The 20,456-nt window shown below is 33.6% G+C and overlaps 1 protein-coding gene across 4 annotated transcripts in view; it reads right to left on the bottom strand.

Annotated features, from left to right (window-relative positions):
- LOC126839111 (cell adhesion molecule Dscam2) overlaps nucleotides 1-20,456 on the bottom strand; it is an 83,302-nt gene that overhangs the window by 2,238 nt on the left and 60,608 nt on the right. For 3 of the 4 annotated variants that reach the window (XM_050574154.1, XM_050574155.1, XM_050574156.1), the window contains exons 9-26: nucleotides 19,229-19,339; nucleotides 18,981-19,145; nucleotides 12,052-12,393; nucleotides 5,683-5,802; nucleotides 5,180-5,353; nucleotides 4,949-5,099; nucleotides 3,730-4,001; nucleotides 3,132-3,423; nucleotides 2,707-2,882; nucleotides 2,464-2,604; nucleotides 2,211-2,369; nucleotides 2,010-2,127; nucleotides 1,553-1,734; nucleotides 1,208-1,480; nucleotides 947-1,131; nucleotides 446-695; nucleotides 228-371; nucleotides 10-153 (exon numbers count right to left, since the gene is read on the bottom strand). In XM_050574154.1, the coding sequence (XP_050430111.1) occupies nucleotides 10-153; nucleotides 228-371; nucleotides 446-695; nucleotides 947-1,131; nucleotides 1,208-1,480; nucleotides 1,553-1,734; nucleotides 2,010-2,127; nucleotides 2,211-2,369; nucleotides 2,464-2,604; nucleotides 2,707-2,882; nucleotides 3,132-3,423; nucleotides 3,730-4,001; nucleotides 4,949-5,099; nucleotides 5,180-5,353; nucleotides 5,683-5,802; nucleotides 12,052-12,393; nucleotides 18,981-19,145; nucleotides 19,229-19,339 (3,399 nt within the window). Of the gene's footprint in view, nucleotides 1-9; nucleotides 154-227; nucleotides 372-445; nucleotides 696-946; nucleotides 1,132-1,207; nucleotides 1,481-1,552; nucleotides 1,735-2,009; nucleotides 2,128-2,210; nucleotides 2,370-2,463; nucleotides 2,605-2,706; nucleotides 2,883-3,131; nucleotides 3,424-3,729; nucleotides 4,002-4,948; nucleotides 5,100-5,179; nucleotides 5,354-5,682; nucleotides 5,803-12,051; nucleotides 12,394-14,179; nucleotides 14,465-18,980; nucleotides 19,146-19,228; nucleotides 19,340-20,456 lie in introns of all 4 variants that reach the window. The other variant, XM_050574158.1, reaches the window with a different exon arrangement.

Raw genomic sequence — 20,456 nt, 5'->3', positions numbered from 1 at the left:
ACAACTCACTTTTTTTCATACAAATAAGACCCACGACAAGGCTGACAATTACAAAGATTATCGAGAAAAGAGGAAGGAATATATTCATGTCCCAAGTGTAGTAAAAAGGCTGAGAGATCTGATTCTTTTCCACAAGCTCTGGTGGTGGTTCTTCTGATAATTTTTAAAAAATGTTGTTTTATTAAGGATAAGTTTTTTAATTTTTTTATAATCGTTGTGGAAATTACCTCCGTTTTCTGTCAATGTGAAAAAATTGTAATCAGCTATGGTCGATCCGGCAGCACTATGGCCTTCTACCTGAACCTGGTATTCAGTCGCCGGCATCAGACCCGTTATGGTAAACTTTCTCTGATGCTTCAAGTTTTCCGTGGCTAAAACACGAAAATTTGCAAATAATTTTCATTAATTTTAGCGCGCTTAATATTTATAATAGTGTAAATCTTACAAGTAGTCCAGTGCGATTGTAGCATCGGCCGGTGTCTGATGACGAATTTTGTGATAGGACAATCGTTGTCCGACCACGCTTCTAAATTCAGTCTTAGGTACGTCGAGTTAGGTTTGATGAACTGGGCTTTTTTCGGCCAACTCGGTTTCTTACCTTTGGTCTTGGCAGTGATTACTACGCTCGGCAATGAATTCCCCACCTTGTTGTGGGCCACGATGTGCGCCTGGTAGGTCTGACCGCATGCCAAATCCTGACAAGATAATAAACGCTACAGTGACCATTGTCTTTAAAAGAGTTTCTATTTTATCCTACCCTAAAATGATAACATACGTTATACATAAATAAGAGGGTAGTTAGACGAGAGATAAGACACCCTCCTCCTAAATATGTCCAACAGAGTTTTTAGATCATTGGACCGAGATTCTTTAAATTGAATTCAGTGTTTTTTTTCTATTACAATGATTGAAGAAATCGAAGTTTTACGTTAAACGTTGTACTCACGTTGAGATAGAATGACGTCGTATGTCTGGCTATGGATACTTGTTTGTAAGGTCCTTTGGGAAGCAAGTGGTAAGTGATCGTGTAGCCCGTGATTGGCGCATCTCCGTTTGACGAAAGTCTCCAATGGAACACCAAGCTAGTGCTGGTCGTACGCGCTGTATACAAAACTGGCGGTTCCGGTGGCACTGCAGTAAAATAAGCAATCGTTTAGTAAATCATTCCAATTATTGAGATCCGGACTGTTAAAAAATGTCGGTATACCTTGGACGACTATCTGATAAACAATGGAATCGGTACCGTGTATGTTTTCTACGTGACAAGTGTAGTTGTCGCTGTTAGGTCGTTGCAACGAAGTGATTGTCATGTCACCGGAGTCTGTGATTTGAACGTTACCGTCCCACGACTGAATGGCCCTGGAACTTTTTAGCCATTTCTTTGCGACCACCGGTTGACCTACGGCTGTGCAGGGAAGTTTCAGAAAAGTCCTCCACGGTCGTTCGACGAGGCCGCCAAACGACACGATTTTTGCCGGTACTGAAATATGAAGGTTAATATAATTTAATCTACTTTTCCAGTTTTTACAGTTTGCCGATTGTGCCCACTCACTTCTAGGTGAAGAAAGCACTTGAATGGCTACTTTTGAGCTTTGTCCCTCGCCTGCTTTTGTAGAGGCCGTCACCCAGAATTGGTATTCGACGTGCTGCTGCAATCCTTTGGCTTCGTACGTGGTGTGATGGCTTGGCAACGTCCTTTTCATATGATTCAATTCCTCGCCTCCGTCAACGACTCTATCACATACATAAAGTATAATATATTAAACAATTAACAGCAATAACGAGTTCATTGGCGTGGCAGCGCACACACTTATTGATAGTCTAAGTTTGTATTATGATTTTTAATCGACTTCAGTTTTGTGGATTTTGTCCACTTAATTTTTAGGGATTAGGTTTCCTTAAGCTCCAATTTGACTGCGAGAAAATTGAGAGAAAATTGCAATAGCATTTAATGATTTTGCTTTGAATTTACCACTTTGGTGATATACATTATACTATTAAAAAATTACCTGGTATATAAGTTGTACCGGAGGAGAATTCCGTTGGAATACTTGGGTGGCGACCAAGACACTATTAATGATTGGCCCGAAGCCGCTGCGACTTTAATGTCCAGGGGAGGTCCGGGTGCTAAAACGATTAATATACGTAGCTGATGGTTTATTCAATAACTCTTGTAGGTAATAATATTTTTATCAAACGTAAAATTATACCATCTTGTTCGGTGCAGCATGTTATCGGTTTTGAGTACTCTCCAGTGCCGATTCGAGTGAATGCGGCCACTTTCAAAGTGTAATTTGTGTACTTGTGAAGTCCTGTAAGAATAACTGTCGGAGATGTGGTTTTGCGGTTTCCTATTTCGATATCGTCGTCTATAACAGTGGCAAACATTGTGATTAACATAAGAAATGCAGTCAACACGAGAAACATTATAAAATACTCAAAGATGCATGGCCATTTTCTTACCTCTGTCGATCGAATCGTATGTAATCGCGTATCCCTGAATTATTCCGTTCCAGTGTTGAGGTTCAGGAGGTTGCCAGGTCATTTGTAACGTCTGAGAGCCAATGGGCGCACAGCGGACGTCCACCGGATGTCCAGAGGGTACTAAGTAACGAACATAGAATGCAATACGAGTATTTGTATTTTTCATAAGTGTGCAAGTAAAACACGTTGGAGTATTTTATTGAAAACATTTAGGTTTATTACCGTCTTCCATGGTTTGAGCCATTGTCGGATCTGACGTCGGTCCGTTACCGATTTCGTTAAACGCTTGTATAATAACGGAATATCGCTTGAACTTCATCAGATCCGATAAAATGAGCTCACCACCGTCCTCGCCGTCTCCAAACACCGCCGTCATGTTGTGGGTTATGACTTCCATACTAAAGTTTACGTGAAAGATCAGGTATTAGATATTTTCGCTTGTAGCGTATACCTTTACAGTGACAGCTCTACGTGATCCACACGTCGTTAGAACGTACATTGTTGGCTAATGGAGAGTTAATCTTGTTTTAAAAGTCAGGCTCTAGTTTTATACATTTAGTAACAATTTGTCAAGGGGTTTTCGGAAAACACGTCAACACATCACTGCTCTATTGTTTCGATGCACAAAAGAGTAATGCATAGTATACCTGACTTCGGCGTAACCGACATTGTAGCCCAGTATGATGCCGTTCTTGTGGTCTCTTAAGGGTGGAGCCCACGTGACCAAAAGCTGCGTGGAAGATAGCGACCGAACTTCAACCCTCGTAGGAGGTCCGCTGGGCCTTTCCGGATCTGTAGCCACTATCAAATCGTCGCTGGGCGAACTCCAACCGGCGTCTCCGACAGCGATCACTCTAAGCGTGTACTTGGTGGCTGGCCGCAAACCGTGCACGGCCGCTGCTCGCACTTCGCCGTTTACTTCGGTCGGATCCCACCAACCTGATAACAACAGAGATTTTTATTTAATATTTGTATAACAATATAGAATATATTGCGACGTTATAAAATATAATATGTATTATTAATTCTTGGTAATTCTAAGTTATTTGTAATTAAATTAGTTCCGTTTGAATACTGAATATGAAATATATCTTTATGTATATTGAATTCCCTACAAAGTATTATTTACTTCAATATTTCAATGATTGTTTAATACATTTTTATAATCGATTCGGTTAAATCTGCCGTTAATCATATATTATTATTATTTATTATATCTAGTTATACTATCTTTTTCAAACTTACCTTCGGCAGTTTTGTGTTGTACGATATACTTGGAAGTCTGATCGCCGCTGTGGTCCCATTGTATGTTTATAGTAGTACTAGATACAGATACCACTCTAAAGTTGTTCGGTTTGATGGGCGGTTCTTGGACATACAGCTGTACAAGCTGTTGGTCTCGGCCGTACATGTTGCTCGCCTGGCAAACGTAAGAACCGCCATCGCTTATTTGCACATTGTTTATTTGGAGCGAAGCGACAACTTTTTCTCCAAATATTTGTTGTCGTTCGGTATGCCTATAGGTAATATAAACCAAATTTGATTTGTATGTAAAAGTATTTGGGTTTTTTCTTTTGAGTTTTAAATAAAAAACAAATATTATGTAAATTTATATTTCTTCCAAGTATTATTACTAAGAATATAATATTTGTGCGGCTTTTATATTCATAACTGAAATTGAAATATTCATATTTTCTTTTGCGTTAGAAAAATGTTTTTATGAACGGTACAATACTAACCATTAAAAAACAAGGCCAATCTGACACGCTTTTGTGGTGAGAGTTAAAGGTGATAGTTTTGAATTCACATTTGTGTAACATACACAAATGGTATACATATTGTATATTATATATTATATTATTGGTATACATATTAGTATATTACATGTAAAACAGTTTTTTTGTGCATGCATGCATGTAAGTACCTACCCAGCTCACATACACGAGAACAACACTGTTAATCTTTGGTGGGATGCTAATTTCAAGTTTTTAATTTAGGGTATTGTGTTGATTCAATTGACAAACATTTTCATTGAATTTTGTAATGCGAAATTCCATGAAAATTTAACATTTAATATGGTTATTATTAAACTTAATATACCACTATGGTTATATGTATATCATATAATGTTACTATTATCATGCCACATCATGTATAACATATTATTAACTGTAGATTTGAAAATTAAATCAATTATCGTCTTTTAATACTAATCCGTTATTGTTTATTTTTGTCAATAATAATTGTGTACAAATATAATAAATCAATACATGTTTGGTCACATTTTTTATATGTTTGGCCATAATATATTTCAATATTCTTATAATAACGTAAAGAGTGCAGTGTCTTTCCCGGTTTTGTGAAGACCAGAAGCTGTTCCTATTGTTTGCAACAATATTTTGTTAAGGTTTCAGTTTTTTGTGGTAAGATGTTAATGATTGATTTTATTGACTAATGGATTTACCGAAATTTACTCGAAGACATTGTTTCAGATTTGCCGTTCTTGAACCATTTCACATCAATAGGATGGTCTCCAGTCATGTTGCACTGCAACGTAGCAATGTCGCCTTCTTTAGTGCTAACCGTTCTTGTAGTAGACGAGAACAGAGGGGAAGCTTTTCCGTCGATAACAAAAGAAAAGTTGAGTTGTTATTATGAACACGGCAACAAAATATGGTCAGACAATAATACTTACATTTTACGTTAACCTGGATCACTTTGCCGATCGCGTTTCCTATACCGTTGGAAGCTTGACACAGATAGTAGCCTTGTTTGTCCTCTTTAACGTTTTGTAACAATAGCGAGTGGTTACCAAGAATTTTCGTATGCGATTTTTCTTTTATTTCCTCATAATCACTGGATTTACTCCCTGAAATACCGACCTACCTTTTAATATTGCTATAATAGAAATAGCTTGCAACTGGAATAATTCTATAATGGAATAATGTACACCGTTACATTATTTGAGTGTTTTTTAAATGTTTAATAAATAGGTTTTCGATAGAAAAAAAAACAAAAATCTCAATACATGGCGAAAACGTAAAAGCATTTAGAATCAAATAATTTCAAGATAAATTGATTCTGGAGGGCACTGTTTATTTTTTTGTATTACACTAACGATAAGCTTTTATAGCGTTTATATACAATTCTTGTTTATTTTGATACTAACTGAGATGAATATTTTTTTTACTATTTTACCGGTAGCTTTTTTCCATACAACGGTGGGTTTGGGCACACCGTCCGCTTGACAGTCGATCATCAACTGACGATTTCGTTCGATGTCCACGTCGGCCGGTTCGATAGTCCATTTTGGCGGCACTGAATAAAATTCAAAAAGCGAAATATTTCTAATAAAATTTGACTGCTGTCAGAATTCGGGTTTTAAACTCTCAAAACACCATTTTACCAATATTTGAATTAAACAAATTTAAATAGAAAAATTCTAAATGTCCAAATGCGAAAATTATGGTGTAAGGGTTATATAGTTTACTTCTTTGCATAACATTGAATGTTATTATTACAGTATATTACTCGCGGGAACTTTTAAATGTAGAACACAATAAAACCATTAAATCTACAACGGAAAACGTTTTCTTCGTATGTTCAAAAGTTTACAGTATCATTAATTCATTATTAATTTTATGAAGTATAATAATATGTTGGACGTTATTAGAATGGATATGTCCACAAAATTATAAATGTATAAAATTTAATGAATATAAATGTATATTCCAATATATATAAACTGTTTCAATAGCTGAAATAATTATTAAATTATAAAATTTAAACTAGTAATACTAATTAAAAAATGAAATATAAAAAAATGGACCTCTACTTTTAATTTTCCATCTTGGGTATAATTTTTTAATGTAAAAAGTCTTTAAAATATATAAATGTTAATAATTTATACAAAATAACATTAGTTTATATTAGTGATGAGAATTAGAAAATCCAGATTTTCATAAAAAAACACTATTTTAGCCATTTAAAAATCTGTATAGATATAAAATAAGCTCAGTATGTAAGTAAAATGTTTTTGATGAAAATGTAAAAAAAAAATACCAAACCGTTAAGATAAATTGTTTTTGGATTTCGGAATAGCATTTTTTAGTAAAACTCCGATTTATGAATTCCCATCACTATCTTATAACACTGCGTTTAATAACTAATTAAAAAACAAAAATATTTAATTTATTCATTGTAGTACATTAGATACTTCTATATTTTAATTACCTGTAGTTCAATAATTTTAGAGTATTACATTTAAGTTCCCAACGGGGTCGGCTATTTTTTTTTTGTACCGTTTTATTAACTTATGTTGTAAATTAAATAAAATATTTTAAATTGGTATTTTGAGAGTTTTCTTTTATAACTTTCATCTTTGTTGATTTTAAATGCGTTAAAATCAAACTAAGACTTTGGTCACAAATGTGCGCTCGTTTATAATTACAGGTTTTAATATGATAGTAATTTGTTTGCGAGCATTCCATAATTTGTGTTGTAGTGATGCAAAGAATTTATCCGGCGAATTTTGATTTTCGGTCGAGTGAACAATTTAATTAATAGTGAAAAAAAATATATATTAAGAGCTGTTCACTGTGCTGTAAACCAATAAGACCAGAAAAGTAAATTGCCGTGTAGCTTTTTGTGCTACATCAAACGGGTTTCGGATAAATTCTCTTAAGATTAAACAGATGCTTGTTATATATAAAGTACATGCTAATGCTAACCGTCTAAATATATGCATGCAAATCATACCATACCGTAGTGGTAAAAAATCTACAATTCTCGTGCATAGATTCTAGGTAAGTATAAAAGGATATTAACGTGTTGTTGAATAGATGAATGACAATGAAAATAAAAAACAAAGAAATAAGCCAACTTTATAATGTAAAATGGTAAAAGTAGAAAAAACAAAATAAAGAGTATCGTAGTAAAGTCTATAAAAGGGGAGTGAATGGAAATCGATCGTAAAAAATGTTATTAAAGTTTCATGAAACTATGTACACTTTGTGTACATGCGGCGGCCAATGTACTTAAGACTATTAAACTGATACTGTCGGTGACAACAAATGGAAATAAATTTTGTTTAACAACAAAAAAAAAAACGTGTAAAAAAAAATATTACAAAAACTTTCCGAGGAATTGTTTTTATTGTAAGTACTATCAAAACATAATTCTCGTTGGATTCACTTCTAAATGTAATTATTCTCAGGTGTATTATTATTATTGTATTATAAATAATATGTAAAAATCAATCATAAATAGATATAAAAGAATATAAGTAATAATAATAGTAATGTCAACAAAGTAAAAATATAATAAAAAAAAAGTGCTCTTTTTACCTGTGAATGATTTGTGAATGAATATATTATTCGCAATGTGGTGGTGGTGGTGGTGGTAGTGTTAATTGGTATATTCCAATGACCTTTATTTGTTTATTAGTAATTATTTTGGCGCAAAATATTTTATTTGATTTGTGTGAGAGCTGATGTATGATTCAGAACTTATATTGTAATGGGTCTTAAACGACCGGTTACGACCCCTAAAATATTATAACATTTAAGTAGGAAATACTTACTGGCGTGAAAATATTAATATTTTTTACAAATAAAGCGTGATTTTAGGAAATTCATTAATCGTGCGTTATAGTTATGACAAAGTTTTTTTGTATTTTTAATAATTTTTTTTTTTTGTAGTATTATTATTTGAGACACTAATATTCTGAAGGGTTGGTATAATAGCTGATATTTTTAACCGTTACACATTTTCTATTAATGTCTTTGTATTTGAATATGTTATATACGATATTCTACGATTTTTTTAAAAAAATATATTGAAACTCACTACTTAAGAAATAATGTAATTTAAAATCTATAAATATGTTGTTTTTATTTAGCTATATTTTAATTATTTTATACGAATTACATATACTTGATTTTGCACATTGCCGTTCTATGTAATATTATACTCAATGAAAGTATTTTGAATAAAAAGAATATCAAGTGCAAATGACTGCGGTAAGTTTCTTTTTAAACCTATTTACATGTCATAGTATAGGTATACATTATATAATATAATGCATATTATGCGATATAGCTACACTAACGACAATAGCACGTAACTGACATTTTATCATGAGTATTATACATAAAATAATTCGTAATCTCCTTGCGCACATGTTTTATTATCAACTTTTTTTCATATAATCGGTTATTTCCCTCCAAAATCAGGTTTATGTAATAACGCGTATCTGCTATTAAACTGTGCTATTAAACGTAAATAATTTGATAATTACCCAATTATTATGATTGATAATTATAACTTGAATTATGAGAAAAAACTATTTAAAATTTGATAAATATTGTACAAATATGTAATAAGTAAAACTACTTCTCTCAAATCAAAGTAAAACAGTTTCTTGCTTCCTCTGAAAAATTGCCAAATTGTTAGATACGTGGAATTGTCGCTAGTGTAACGATATGTAACTTTAACGTTATATACGATATATTAAAAGAAATGCAATAAAAAAATTACATTTTCTTACTTATAGATATTTAAAATATATATTATTATATTGTATTTAGACGGTTAAAATTAATTAATTATTCGATGGAGATTTCGGCTTACGCGGCCGCAACATAGTGGTGTGTTTAATAAAAAATAAAGAAAGAGATATTCGAATTTGATTAAAAAAAAAAAAAAACCCGTGAGTCACGTCGCCATTTCAGTATTACTGTTTAAAAACTCTTAAGTAAAATATATTATGTGAAATGAAGAAAGTTCTCTACCAAAACTATAGCCGAGCAAGTGTATACAAAATTAATCACATTTTGTAAAAGAAAAATTAATCGAACAAGTTAAGTATTTTTTAAACTTTGCTCATTTCTTCGAAGATAAAAAAACCTAACACGAAATTTAGCGCTGTAATCTTCGCGTACAAAATGTGCACCAGACCATAGTAAACTCGTTAAAAACTCACCGCCGAAAATATAAAAAATAAAAACATTTTGGCCTTTTTAGGCATCTCGTAACTATATAAAATATTATATTTTTTTTTTGTTGTTGCATTATAACGATATTTATCAATAGTGTTTTCTAATAAAGCGCTCAATTGTTATTTTCCCCCTTTTATTTTGGTACACAACAATCGCATTAACGGTTAATAATATGAGTATTAATTATTATAATTTTACGAATGCAATAGAGATCCTTGACAAGGTTAAGTGTATTTCTGAATGCATTTGATTTTTTGTTATTTTAATAACAAATAATTACATCAAAAAAGTTAAATAGGTGTTTTCACTCAAATTATAACGAGAATTTGTTTTAATCCTGTGTTTATTTAATTATTTTTTATTTTACACAATATCATTAAAAACGCGTGTTGTGACTCTCAAATATCTATATTTTTATCACATAATATACAAAACTATCAAAATGTGTAATTGTACAAATGCATATAAATTCATAAATGTAATTGTATACCCGATAAATAAAACAATAATTATTCGAGTTATTTAGGTCGTATGCCGGTCGTTGGATGGAACAGTAGGTATAATATTTAATGGTGCAAAAGCCGAGCAAACGCTGCATTATCAAATTAATATAATATTTTTAAGACCGGTAAAACGAAAACGGATTATAAGACAAGTACATGATATAATTGAAGTGTGACGGGTTAACCGATTTATAACATTAAATGCGCTATTAACTAGCACAACCCCTATTTAATAGAAACAACACAGATTGCACTAAATTTTGTTTTAATTTTCACTTTTGCTCTCACACTGTAAGTAGTATACGTTGACTTCTCTTACTTATATGGTCTTAATTGCCAGCATTATTTAATACTTTTCTCTCTTTCTCTAGAATTTTCTTCTCCACTAAAATCTTTTAAAATAGAAAATTATCATTCTAAAAGCATGGTCAAAGATAACGTGTTATGTTATCGTTTATAAAAAATCGGTCAACTATAAAAACTTCCTAATAAGTGCCTACCTTCCTACTTGATCACACTGTAGCAGTATTTTAGCTGAGTGATAAAATATGTTTTAGTATCCAATCGTGTACGAACGCCAAAGTGGGGCAAAATCGGAAAAACCTGGTCATAATATAGAAAAATTGAAAGTGAAATGATTTATTCGAAAGATATTGCTTTTTTTGTTGACCTGTTAGGGCAATAAAAAACAAAAAATTATTTGATGTTCGGATCGCCCGCTGACTGAGTAACACTTGATCAAACATAGTGCCCCACCCTGATTATTTTTGAAGAAAAGTGTTGCAGCATTTATCAACTATGAACACTTCGGATCATGAAGGTAAGACACTATAATTTTTTTTCCTAACTCGAAATTATTAGTTGAATGTCCGAGGAGGCACATGAATCCATGAATAAATCGTTCAAAAATTCCAGAGATGGGTTTTCGAGAAAATGTTCAAAGAGGGACATTTTGAACGACGTTTTTGTTCGACTGCTAATTATATCAGATTCGTAGACAATGAATTTGTCTTCAATGCGCAAAACGATCAGCTAAACATTTTTCCCCCGAGACTCTGAAACTATTCCAGACCCCTTTACCACTTGAGCCTTGTGCATCGGATGATCGCCATGCATCAGAATCATCAGATTCGGAAACCTGATAAGACAAATATAATAAGATTCTCTCTCAATGTCTTTTCCAAATCAAAATTCATGTAAATATTCGAGTATACAATTTTTAGTGACCCACATAACCTAGCAAATATGACTGTAAAAAAATAACGAATAAAATAATTTATGTAAATAAAGAAGTTAGTAATTACAAAATTACACTAAAAAGTTTGTGAAATTATTTTTTTGTTTAATAGTGCCCCAAAAAAAAGCTTAATTTGAGTTTTCAAGCTTTTCTGTACCTACGTCAAATTCTATGAAAACGCTAAAAAAACTCGAGTTTTCTCGATTAAACGACCTGAAATTATTCAAGAAGGCTCTGGATCTGGAATATTTTTACGTGTTTAGTAGTTCGTAAATCACTTGCCATTCGATAAAATATACTGGTGTTGTGTGACCCATCATTTACTTCGAGTAGTACCTTAGTAGTATGTCAGTTTTGATCAGGTTTAGTACCTTATTGTTATTGTACATTATAAGCAGTGGAGTACATGCGATTACCCACTGTTGATATATTAGCTAGAACACATTGGGGAAGTTCAGAAAATAGAAATAAACGGATTTAACTAAATTACTTTACTGATCTTTTCAACTGAATTGGTCTGTTCGCACACGTTTAGTTACTAAAATACTAGCATAGTTTAGCGTAGTTCAGCTTCAGTAGTCGTGAAGTAAATAGTAATAAAATCACACTTCAATTATTTATAATATTACATTTATTAGTGCATATTTCGAGCATGTGTGGGTTTGTGTATTTTTCAAATATATATATATATAAAAGTGTATCGTCTAGAAATGTTGTGTGTGGGCATTGTGGTGAAATGAAAAAAAAAACAGGAGTAGTCGTCGGGGACGATGCCAAAAAGAGGGAGAGAGGAAGGCGTGTGCCACCGCTTAAAGAAACGCGCACTTACCTTTTACTTGGAGCGCGGCCGTGTACCTGGCCTGAGCTGCCGGGTTTTGGGCCTGGCAGGTATACCGGCCGGTGTGGTGTCGCGTGAGCCTGGGAATGCTGAGTAAACTCGAGTACGAGTCTAGCGCGGACACCGTCACGCCGCCGCCACCGTCGACGGCTTCTTCGTCGTTGACCACAGCGGCGGCGGCGTCGATGACCGTTTCGGTGACGGGTACGCCGTCCTTGAGCCACGTTATACTCAACGGCGGGTCGCCGTGGCTGACGCCGCACACGACCCTGGTCCGGGTGCCTTCTACCAGGCCATCGCCAGGGAAATAAAAAGGCTCAATTACGGGAGGTACTGCGGTAGGAAAACAAACAAAAACGTACAAATGATACGACCGAGAAATTATTTTTCAAAAAAAAAATAGTAGTAAAAAGGTCAAACCATAACACGACAATAATAAGTAAATTTGAAAATATAATACACAATTATTATAACACTATCCCTTTCTACACGCAACTATTTTCTCTGCAACTTCGCGTGTAGTAGCAATATATATATATAAATATGTATAATATGCGTTAAAACCATGCAACTGTAAATCACAGTTCAGTGGCTAGAATAAACACGGAATTGTACGTTTCATCTTATCAACCAACCAACGCGTTCGCATAAGAGGTCAACTGAGATTTGAAAGGACTAAAAAACCCCGTAGCATCATAAAATTAGATGACTATGAAAAGGTTTAATATAAAAAGGCGAATGTCTAAATAAAATCATATTGTTGTGTAAGCAATCGATTTTTTTTAACATACCTAACAGAAAATATAAATTGGAAAATTATTTTAAATATTAAAATAATGAAAATGACATACACCTACACTGTATTTGTTTGGTTCGAAATTAATAAATATTAGTATAAACCATCGAACAAATTTGTTTCAATAATATAGTTGGGAAATGGAAAATGTCTTTGATTGACAATACTATAAATGAAAAAAACTATGACTTTTTTTAATGTTTTCATTGTATTTTTAAGTGGAGGTCTTTGAAGAAACTGAAGTGATGGATTTTTTTAACATCTATTTACAGATAATTTGTATAAAAATAGAACAAATTAAAAATTAAAATGAACTTAAATAGTTTATAAAAATAAATTACCTGTAATTATTCTTTATATTTATTCTTTGTCCACATTATAAGTAGAGATGGTATTGAAAAGGATATTATACAAGGAAAGTCGAAGGAAAGAGGAGCAGAGCTATGTAGACCGGATTAAAACCCTCACACAAATGGCAATATCAGAAAGTATCCGGAATACAGAGAATAGAGAGTTCTGGAGAAATGTATCAAATCAGAATAATATACTTGCACGAAAGTCACGACGTTCGAAATCGAACAACGATCAAGAAGATACTATTTTAATAATTATGCGTAGATTGATTGATGATAAATAAAAGTTATTTCTCGTGCAGAAAGGGTAATGAATAATATATAAAAAACTACATAATATTATGTATATATATATTATTATGAAAAAATGGCATACACTTAAAGGTGTATTATAAAAACAACAGCGACAGCAACGTCTAAAAAAGTATTTAAAAATAACGACCATAATGACATATAATAATGAAAAATATGTTGGTAATAATTATAGTAGAAAAAATAAGTATAGCCAAGTGAGGAGTGAATGCAAACGAGAGGAGCAAATATAAAAGTTCTGATTAAACTTGTAACGTTTGTACGACTTCTAAGTCTTTATACTCGGTATGTCTTTGTAGGCAAACCCTTTACGTGTAGTAAGGTGCAAATCTCTTTGTTTATTGAAAATACGTTTAAGAACGCATTTTACGCGCATTGTTTTCCAGAATTGACGAAGAGATTCGTGTAGTATTATATTCGTTTGGATTTAATATTTGCCTCGTTCGTGAACACTCTTCCGACACTTGACCCTAAGTCCAACATGGTTACTTTCTGTCAACTAATCAAAAATATAGTAGTACGACAATTATTATAAAAAAACAAAATAAAAAAAAACATAGTCCGGAGACGTCTAATTGAACCAAAACAAAAAATAAAACTCTGAAGGCGCGCGCTCAACACTTGTGGTCTTGTGCGAGTGTGCGGCTTTTTCTTTTACCGTTTACTATTAACCGTTGAGTGACCAGCCGACGGGCCGCGTGGTTTCCGGCCTCGCAACTATAGTTGCCCGTGTGTTCCGGTCCTAGCGTCTCAAAGGCCAACACGCTATTGTAATTGTCCACTCGGGTGACCGCGGCGGCCGGACCCAGCGGACCGCCCGCATAGTCTTTGAACCATGCTATGGTCAGCGGCAGGTCACCGCTGATCACCGAGCACGTGATGCTGGCCCGTTCGCCGACGTTCACCGTCCGTTCCGTGGGCAGCGCGCTAAGCCGTGGAGGCACTGTAATCCCGTTTTATATCAACACAACAACAATAGATTTCGATTACCGCCTATCCGCCGGCGTCCCTCCACGCCCCTTCATGCCTCATACATTGAATATCATTGAATCGGAAAAGTGGTAAAAAAAAAAACGTAGTTACACATTATCGTTGACTTTATATTATGTGAAACGGGTTAAGTACATATTAAGTACAACTTTAATGAACTACTTTCCCCATCATCATAAGTTACACCTTAAATATGTATTTATACACAAAAAATGCATTCTTTCGTAGAAATTAATAACAAAATAGTACACGATGGTATAATAATACGAATTACGATTTGCGATAAAATAAGAACAAACGAGAGGGAAAAACATGTATATATATATATTTATAAATAGAAATTTTGGTAAAAAAAAAAAATGGAAGCATTTTCGTTAGGTGATTTAGTGGGAAATTTAAGAGATATTTTGGAGTAAAGCGATGACTAAGGAACGGGAAAATAAGAAAATATTATAAGGTACAAACTGTAGTTGTATGAACTGTTAGTTTAAAAAGTATGTTTCATACAGCCGAGACTAGCATTTGTAGTACTGCCAAGAAGGGTTATCAATCATAAGTACTATAGTTGGATTAGAGCAGAGAAAAATCAAGACGGTGGGCATAAGAAGTGAGTTGATGTAAATAACAATGGATGTATGTACCACACATACACAACGCAACGTACAGCGGTTTGACGGGAATGACATTAACAGTTGAACGTATGACCGAATGAACTATTGAAAGTTTGCCTACGCAGGGAAGTAGTAATAATAATAATAACAATATTTAATTAGTTGCGACTCTCGTCGGCTTAATGAACACAGCGATGCAGTAATATTTCATACTGGTGTAGCGATCAATCTCGCAAACAGTAAGGGAGAAGATTACACGTGGACGCAAATTTAATAAAACGGGTTTTATTAGATTTCGTTGAACGCAGTGTAATTTGTAAAATGTCTGAGGAAAAAAACGCCGCAATTTCAAGCGACAAATGCGGTTTTCTCATCGAAACTACACAATGTCGACGGTGACGACGGCTTTTGGGGCAAACCTAATTTGCACTCCCGCCAAACCCTGTAAGAGCTTCAGTTTAAATACGATTTTCATCTCGGCGGCTTGCATCTTTTACCGGGTTCTATATATATATATACAGAGGGGAGGGTATCCCGCCCGACGTTCGTCCTTTTTGGGTAATATTTTCACACAGCATCATAATGTTATTGACACTGCGTCAAAAGAGGTTAAATTAATTTTTTTTAAGTGCATACAAATTTGATTAAAAAAACACATTTTGATTTTTGGTAAAATGTTAATTTTGCCCGGAACTTTTCACTATTACATAATATTTTAAGTGTAATTCAAATAGTGTTAATGATTTGTTCTGTTAGTTATTAAGTATTTGACAAAATATTAAATGTTAACTTATAATTATTATAAAATGTTGTTTTGCAAAATATAATATCATTATTATGTTTCTTTTGGTTTTGTCAGGATTTTTGACATATATATATTTAAGTACTGTGTATAGTAAATGCACGATAGTGCAGTAAATATTAAAAAAATATATATTAAATACAGCGGCGCAAATGGTTAAAAAATCAAAGAGGGCTTAAGCTCTCTGGCATTTATATATATTTATAGTCTAGAATAAAGCCATGTTGTTTGAGAGCCTAACGCTGCGTAGAGATTTCATATGGTGCACCAAGGTAAAATCAGTACAGCCTTCATTCATAGTCACTGTTACCATGTTTACATGTAGCTTTTAATTCGCATTAAACGATTTAGATTAAATAAACGCTGTGACCATTGCGACGACATGGGCATTAGCGTTTGGGTGTATGTGCTGATATATTTAACAATCGCGGTTTTACTTGGTTCCAATGCGTATTTTACAACATTTATATGCAGTCGTTAATGCGCATCAAATTATTGACAATTAAGTTGATCCCGGGATAAAGTGCATATTAACCAATTTTCAATGTGCATTAACTTATTACTAATCCATTTAATTTATCTAAATCTAATTCCGGCATAACCAAACGCTAATGCTCATTAATCACAGCATAAAAACGTGGTAATTACTAATTAACGACTATGGGTAAAATTGTTAAAAGATAAGGTAGAGAAGTCGTTAATTTATTATCGTGAATTGAACCCACGAACTCATCCATAAATAAATAAACAAAGTAGACTAAGTTAAAACCCTTCACCAACCTAAAAAAAACTATATTTAAATTATTAAAAAATTGGCCATTGTTAAAAATGTTTTTAACGCGGCTATTGTTTGGATAACGGACAACCTGTGGACCGTTAAACCCGCTTTTCCACCACAAGCGGCTTAGATTTATCTGTATAATATACTTGTAAGATATGTGTTACTAATGTGGTAATAATGTATAAGCTGGTCGGTTCAAAGTAGTTACGGCTATGCCGATATTAAACGGGGGTTTTGCCGTTAAAACATGAATTTTTCATGTTATCCCGGAGCAAACGGCCCGTAGATCGTTCGGAATTGGCTGTTTTATTCTACATATTTCTTCCCCGGGGATGAACACAAAAATGGCTATTTGCATTTAACGTACACAATCGTATATACACACGGTCAACAGGTAAACGCATTTTAAATTCACGACGCGGCCACTGTTTGAATGGCCGAGCAAGCAATTTGTTTTTTCCATTAGTGATTTGCCTGACCCACGTTCGAGGTTCCGAGCACTATGTGAAAGCCTCGGGAATAAATAATTTTGTTTATTTTTTGTATAATCGCATTCGCTTTTTACGAAATCAGAAAAGCGTTAAAGCTATATATAAATTGCCTATTTCGCCAAGGGTGAGGTCCAACAGTGTGTACAATTTAGAATGACGAGTATCTAGGCGTATGACTTATGTTAAATTCAGAATAATATGTTCGTTGTCTAAAATGCTCTACTAATTGAACAAAGATCCAACAAATCTCCGTTCAGAGTCAAATCGAAATCAATGGTATTTGACCATTAATTAAACTCTGACTTTTGGCAACGGATTATTGGCGGAGATCTTGTACATAAATACATTTATTTGACAGTGTAATTATTTTTAAAAGGGAAAATAAATGGTTATAGAAGCATTTTTCTTATGTTCGACATGATAGATAAAAACAAATTGCTAGAAAGTAAACATGCGATAATATTTTCAGCGATAATAACAATAATTATGTGACTAATTCAAAGACAATTTTTATTTTAAACGATAACTTGAATTACTGACGAATAAGTTTGTGGGGTAAAAACACCATTAGATCATAGTGCTATTTATTTTCAGATGACAATTTGATTAACATCTTTTAAAGCTGATATTAAGATGTTTTCTCGCGATTATTATTATGAGAAAACGGTAACGAGGAAACGCTCTTACACTTGTTAACTTTTGAATCACATTCGAAAGCACAGTCGTGACGGAAATTTACCTACGACCGAAGGAATACAACACAAAATGTTATAAAATTGTTTCTCTAAATCAGACAAGTTTTATCAGAAGAAAACTTTTTCAATTATTATTCAAAGCACAATGGTTCGGAGCTCTTTAAACTGTTTAGCGGTTTAAAATTCTTCAATTAGACTTGTATCGGAGGTGATATTCTGTTTTATTCGTCGAGCTACCATAAACCGTTGCTTTTTTTTGTTGATAAAAACAGTGCAAATCCAAACGCTTTCATGCATCGATGGTGTCGATGAAATTATATAGAATGTTGAAGAGTACAAAAACGGAATGACTCAAATTACTTAAATAATATAATGGTAAACGTACAAAGTATTTTTTAATATTACTTAACAGTTTTTTACTAGATCATGTGGCAACTAATAAACATACCATACATACAATTTGTCGTCGATATTATGTTGTACCAGAGCTATACGGGATGTTTGTTGTTTATTTTTGAGACCTTTCTAAAAACGTATTCGGCCTTTGGACGAAAAAACATATACAGTACCATGTAGGTAATTCAAGACCACTGGCGTCGAGTATTCCCGGGAGAACTTAAACGAAAAGAGGGTATGGCTACATGTACAAGGCACATATTATGGACAAACGTTTCCGACGGGTTTATTTAAGATTCGTTACAGGCCGGTGGAAACACCGCGTGGAATTCTATCACTTTCGATAATTGTAGCTGACTCAGGACTTTTGAACAACGATTGCTGTCCGCGCACACTCGACCTTTAAACCGGCAAAATCGAACCCGCCATTTTGTAATTTTTGTACGGTTCTCGTTTTGCTTTTTCCAATCACGCCCGGCCCTATCTACTTCTATTACACCCTTGCGCTAAACTATAGGTATAAACCTGCGACCCATTTCCCCAACGACCCGTCTGTATACCGTCCGGGTACTGTGGTCCTTGATATTTCCAAGTATCTGACTCCGGCCAAAACGTCAGACTCCTTGAACCGACCACGCTATATACACAACTAGAAGGAGATATATATATATGTTTGTACACCCCTCGACTTACCGATGACGTCCACTGTGGTTGTCCTACTGGAAGAGTGCCCGTGCTTGTTATTTGCAGTACACGTATAAGATCCGGCGTCTACACCTTTTTGCACAGACAACACGGTCAGCACACCCAAAATCAAGTCGGTTTTTTGTCTTAAGTCTTCCGGTAGCTCTTTGCCGTCTAACATACAATCGTTTAGATGCGTTTAATGCAGTACGTTGACCGAAAAGTATCGTTCGCGGTTTTATATTATTCATATTCACCTTTACTCCAGTGGATTTCGTTAATCGGATAGCCAGCCACTGGGCATTTTATCTTCAAGTTTTCACCGGCCACTGCTGTGATTTTAGACATAGGTCTAATGAATGGATCTCCTGCAAATCAGTTAATCTGATTACTGGTCACTATTATTGTAAGTTAAGTATTAACTGTACATATATTTTGGGCACATCTTGTGTGAACCGAACAATTTTAAGATTTAATGTTTAATCTATTATAATTGCACATAATACTATATTGTTTTACTAAAATATAAATGATAACCCATAAAATATCAAAATAGCTATATTTATAAATATACCTAGTAAAAATATTTACTTTGATGATTATTTTTTGAATGGCTCACTTAGAAATGGCCAATCACAATTTTTAATTACTAAAATTATTTACTTGTGGGACACTTTTTTTTAAGCAAATATCGAGGAAGTACTTTATATAGGAAATAACTCTCTTATATATAAACGAATGAAGCTTAAATGTTATGGATTTATACTACTTGTATGTGAAAATAAAAATTATTAGTTTTTGAATCGTCAATGATAGTTTTTTAACTGAACCGACTAATTTTTTTTTAATATGTCAATAATTATTATCGTTGTCGTTGCAGTGATATTGTACTGAATTGTAAATTAAATTGATTGGCAACTATACGTGCACTGTGCATAAACAGCGTATCATATTACTTTTTTTAACAAAAAAATTTAATGGTCATCTATGATACATTGATAGGTCTTATTAATTCATATTAATTGTTATTATTGCGTTGACATAAGTTATTTATTGACAACAAAAGCTAGTCACGAAGCACGTGGTCACCGTAGTAATGAAATCGATTGTCCTGTACGTTAATCTAGTAGACGTTTATAATACATGGAGGGTTTATTACAATGTTCACTGTTCTACACTGACTTTATTACTTCTAGCTAATAATGCGTTCAACCGAGGGACACCTTTATATTACTTTATATTACCTTTATGTTGTGTAACAACGGAGCAACTAACAGACGACCTTTAAGTGCTAGGATGACCGTGTATTTCTGGTTTTTCTACTAACTTTTATAGTTAGAGCAATATTTTCGGTTTACAAGCAACGTATAGGCGATTAAAAATAGGTACATCACCACCTGGTTGTCTTATCGACCACCGGCGTAAAACCATCGATACATTTGTGTTTGTTCGACCAGTGGACTTAGACATACTATATTTAGTGAG

Source organism: Adelges cooleyi, unplaced genomic scaffold (assembly GCF_023614345.1).
Source record: "Adelges cooleyi isolate 19-005CV unplaced genomic scaffold, UGA_ACOO_1.1 ACOO_flye_CR_arks_rails_tigmint_CR_PRNA_30, whole genome shotgun sequence".
Classification (NCBI taxonomy): Eukaryota; Metazoa; Arthropoda; class Insecta; order Hemiptera; family Adelgidae; genus Adelges; species Adelges cooleyi.
Note: the sequence above shows the minus strand (reverse complement) of the source record. Positions and strands in the feature narration are given on the sequence as shown.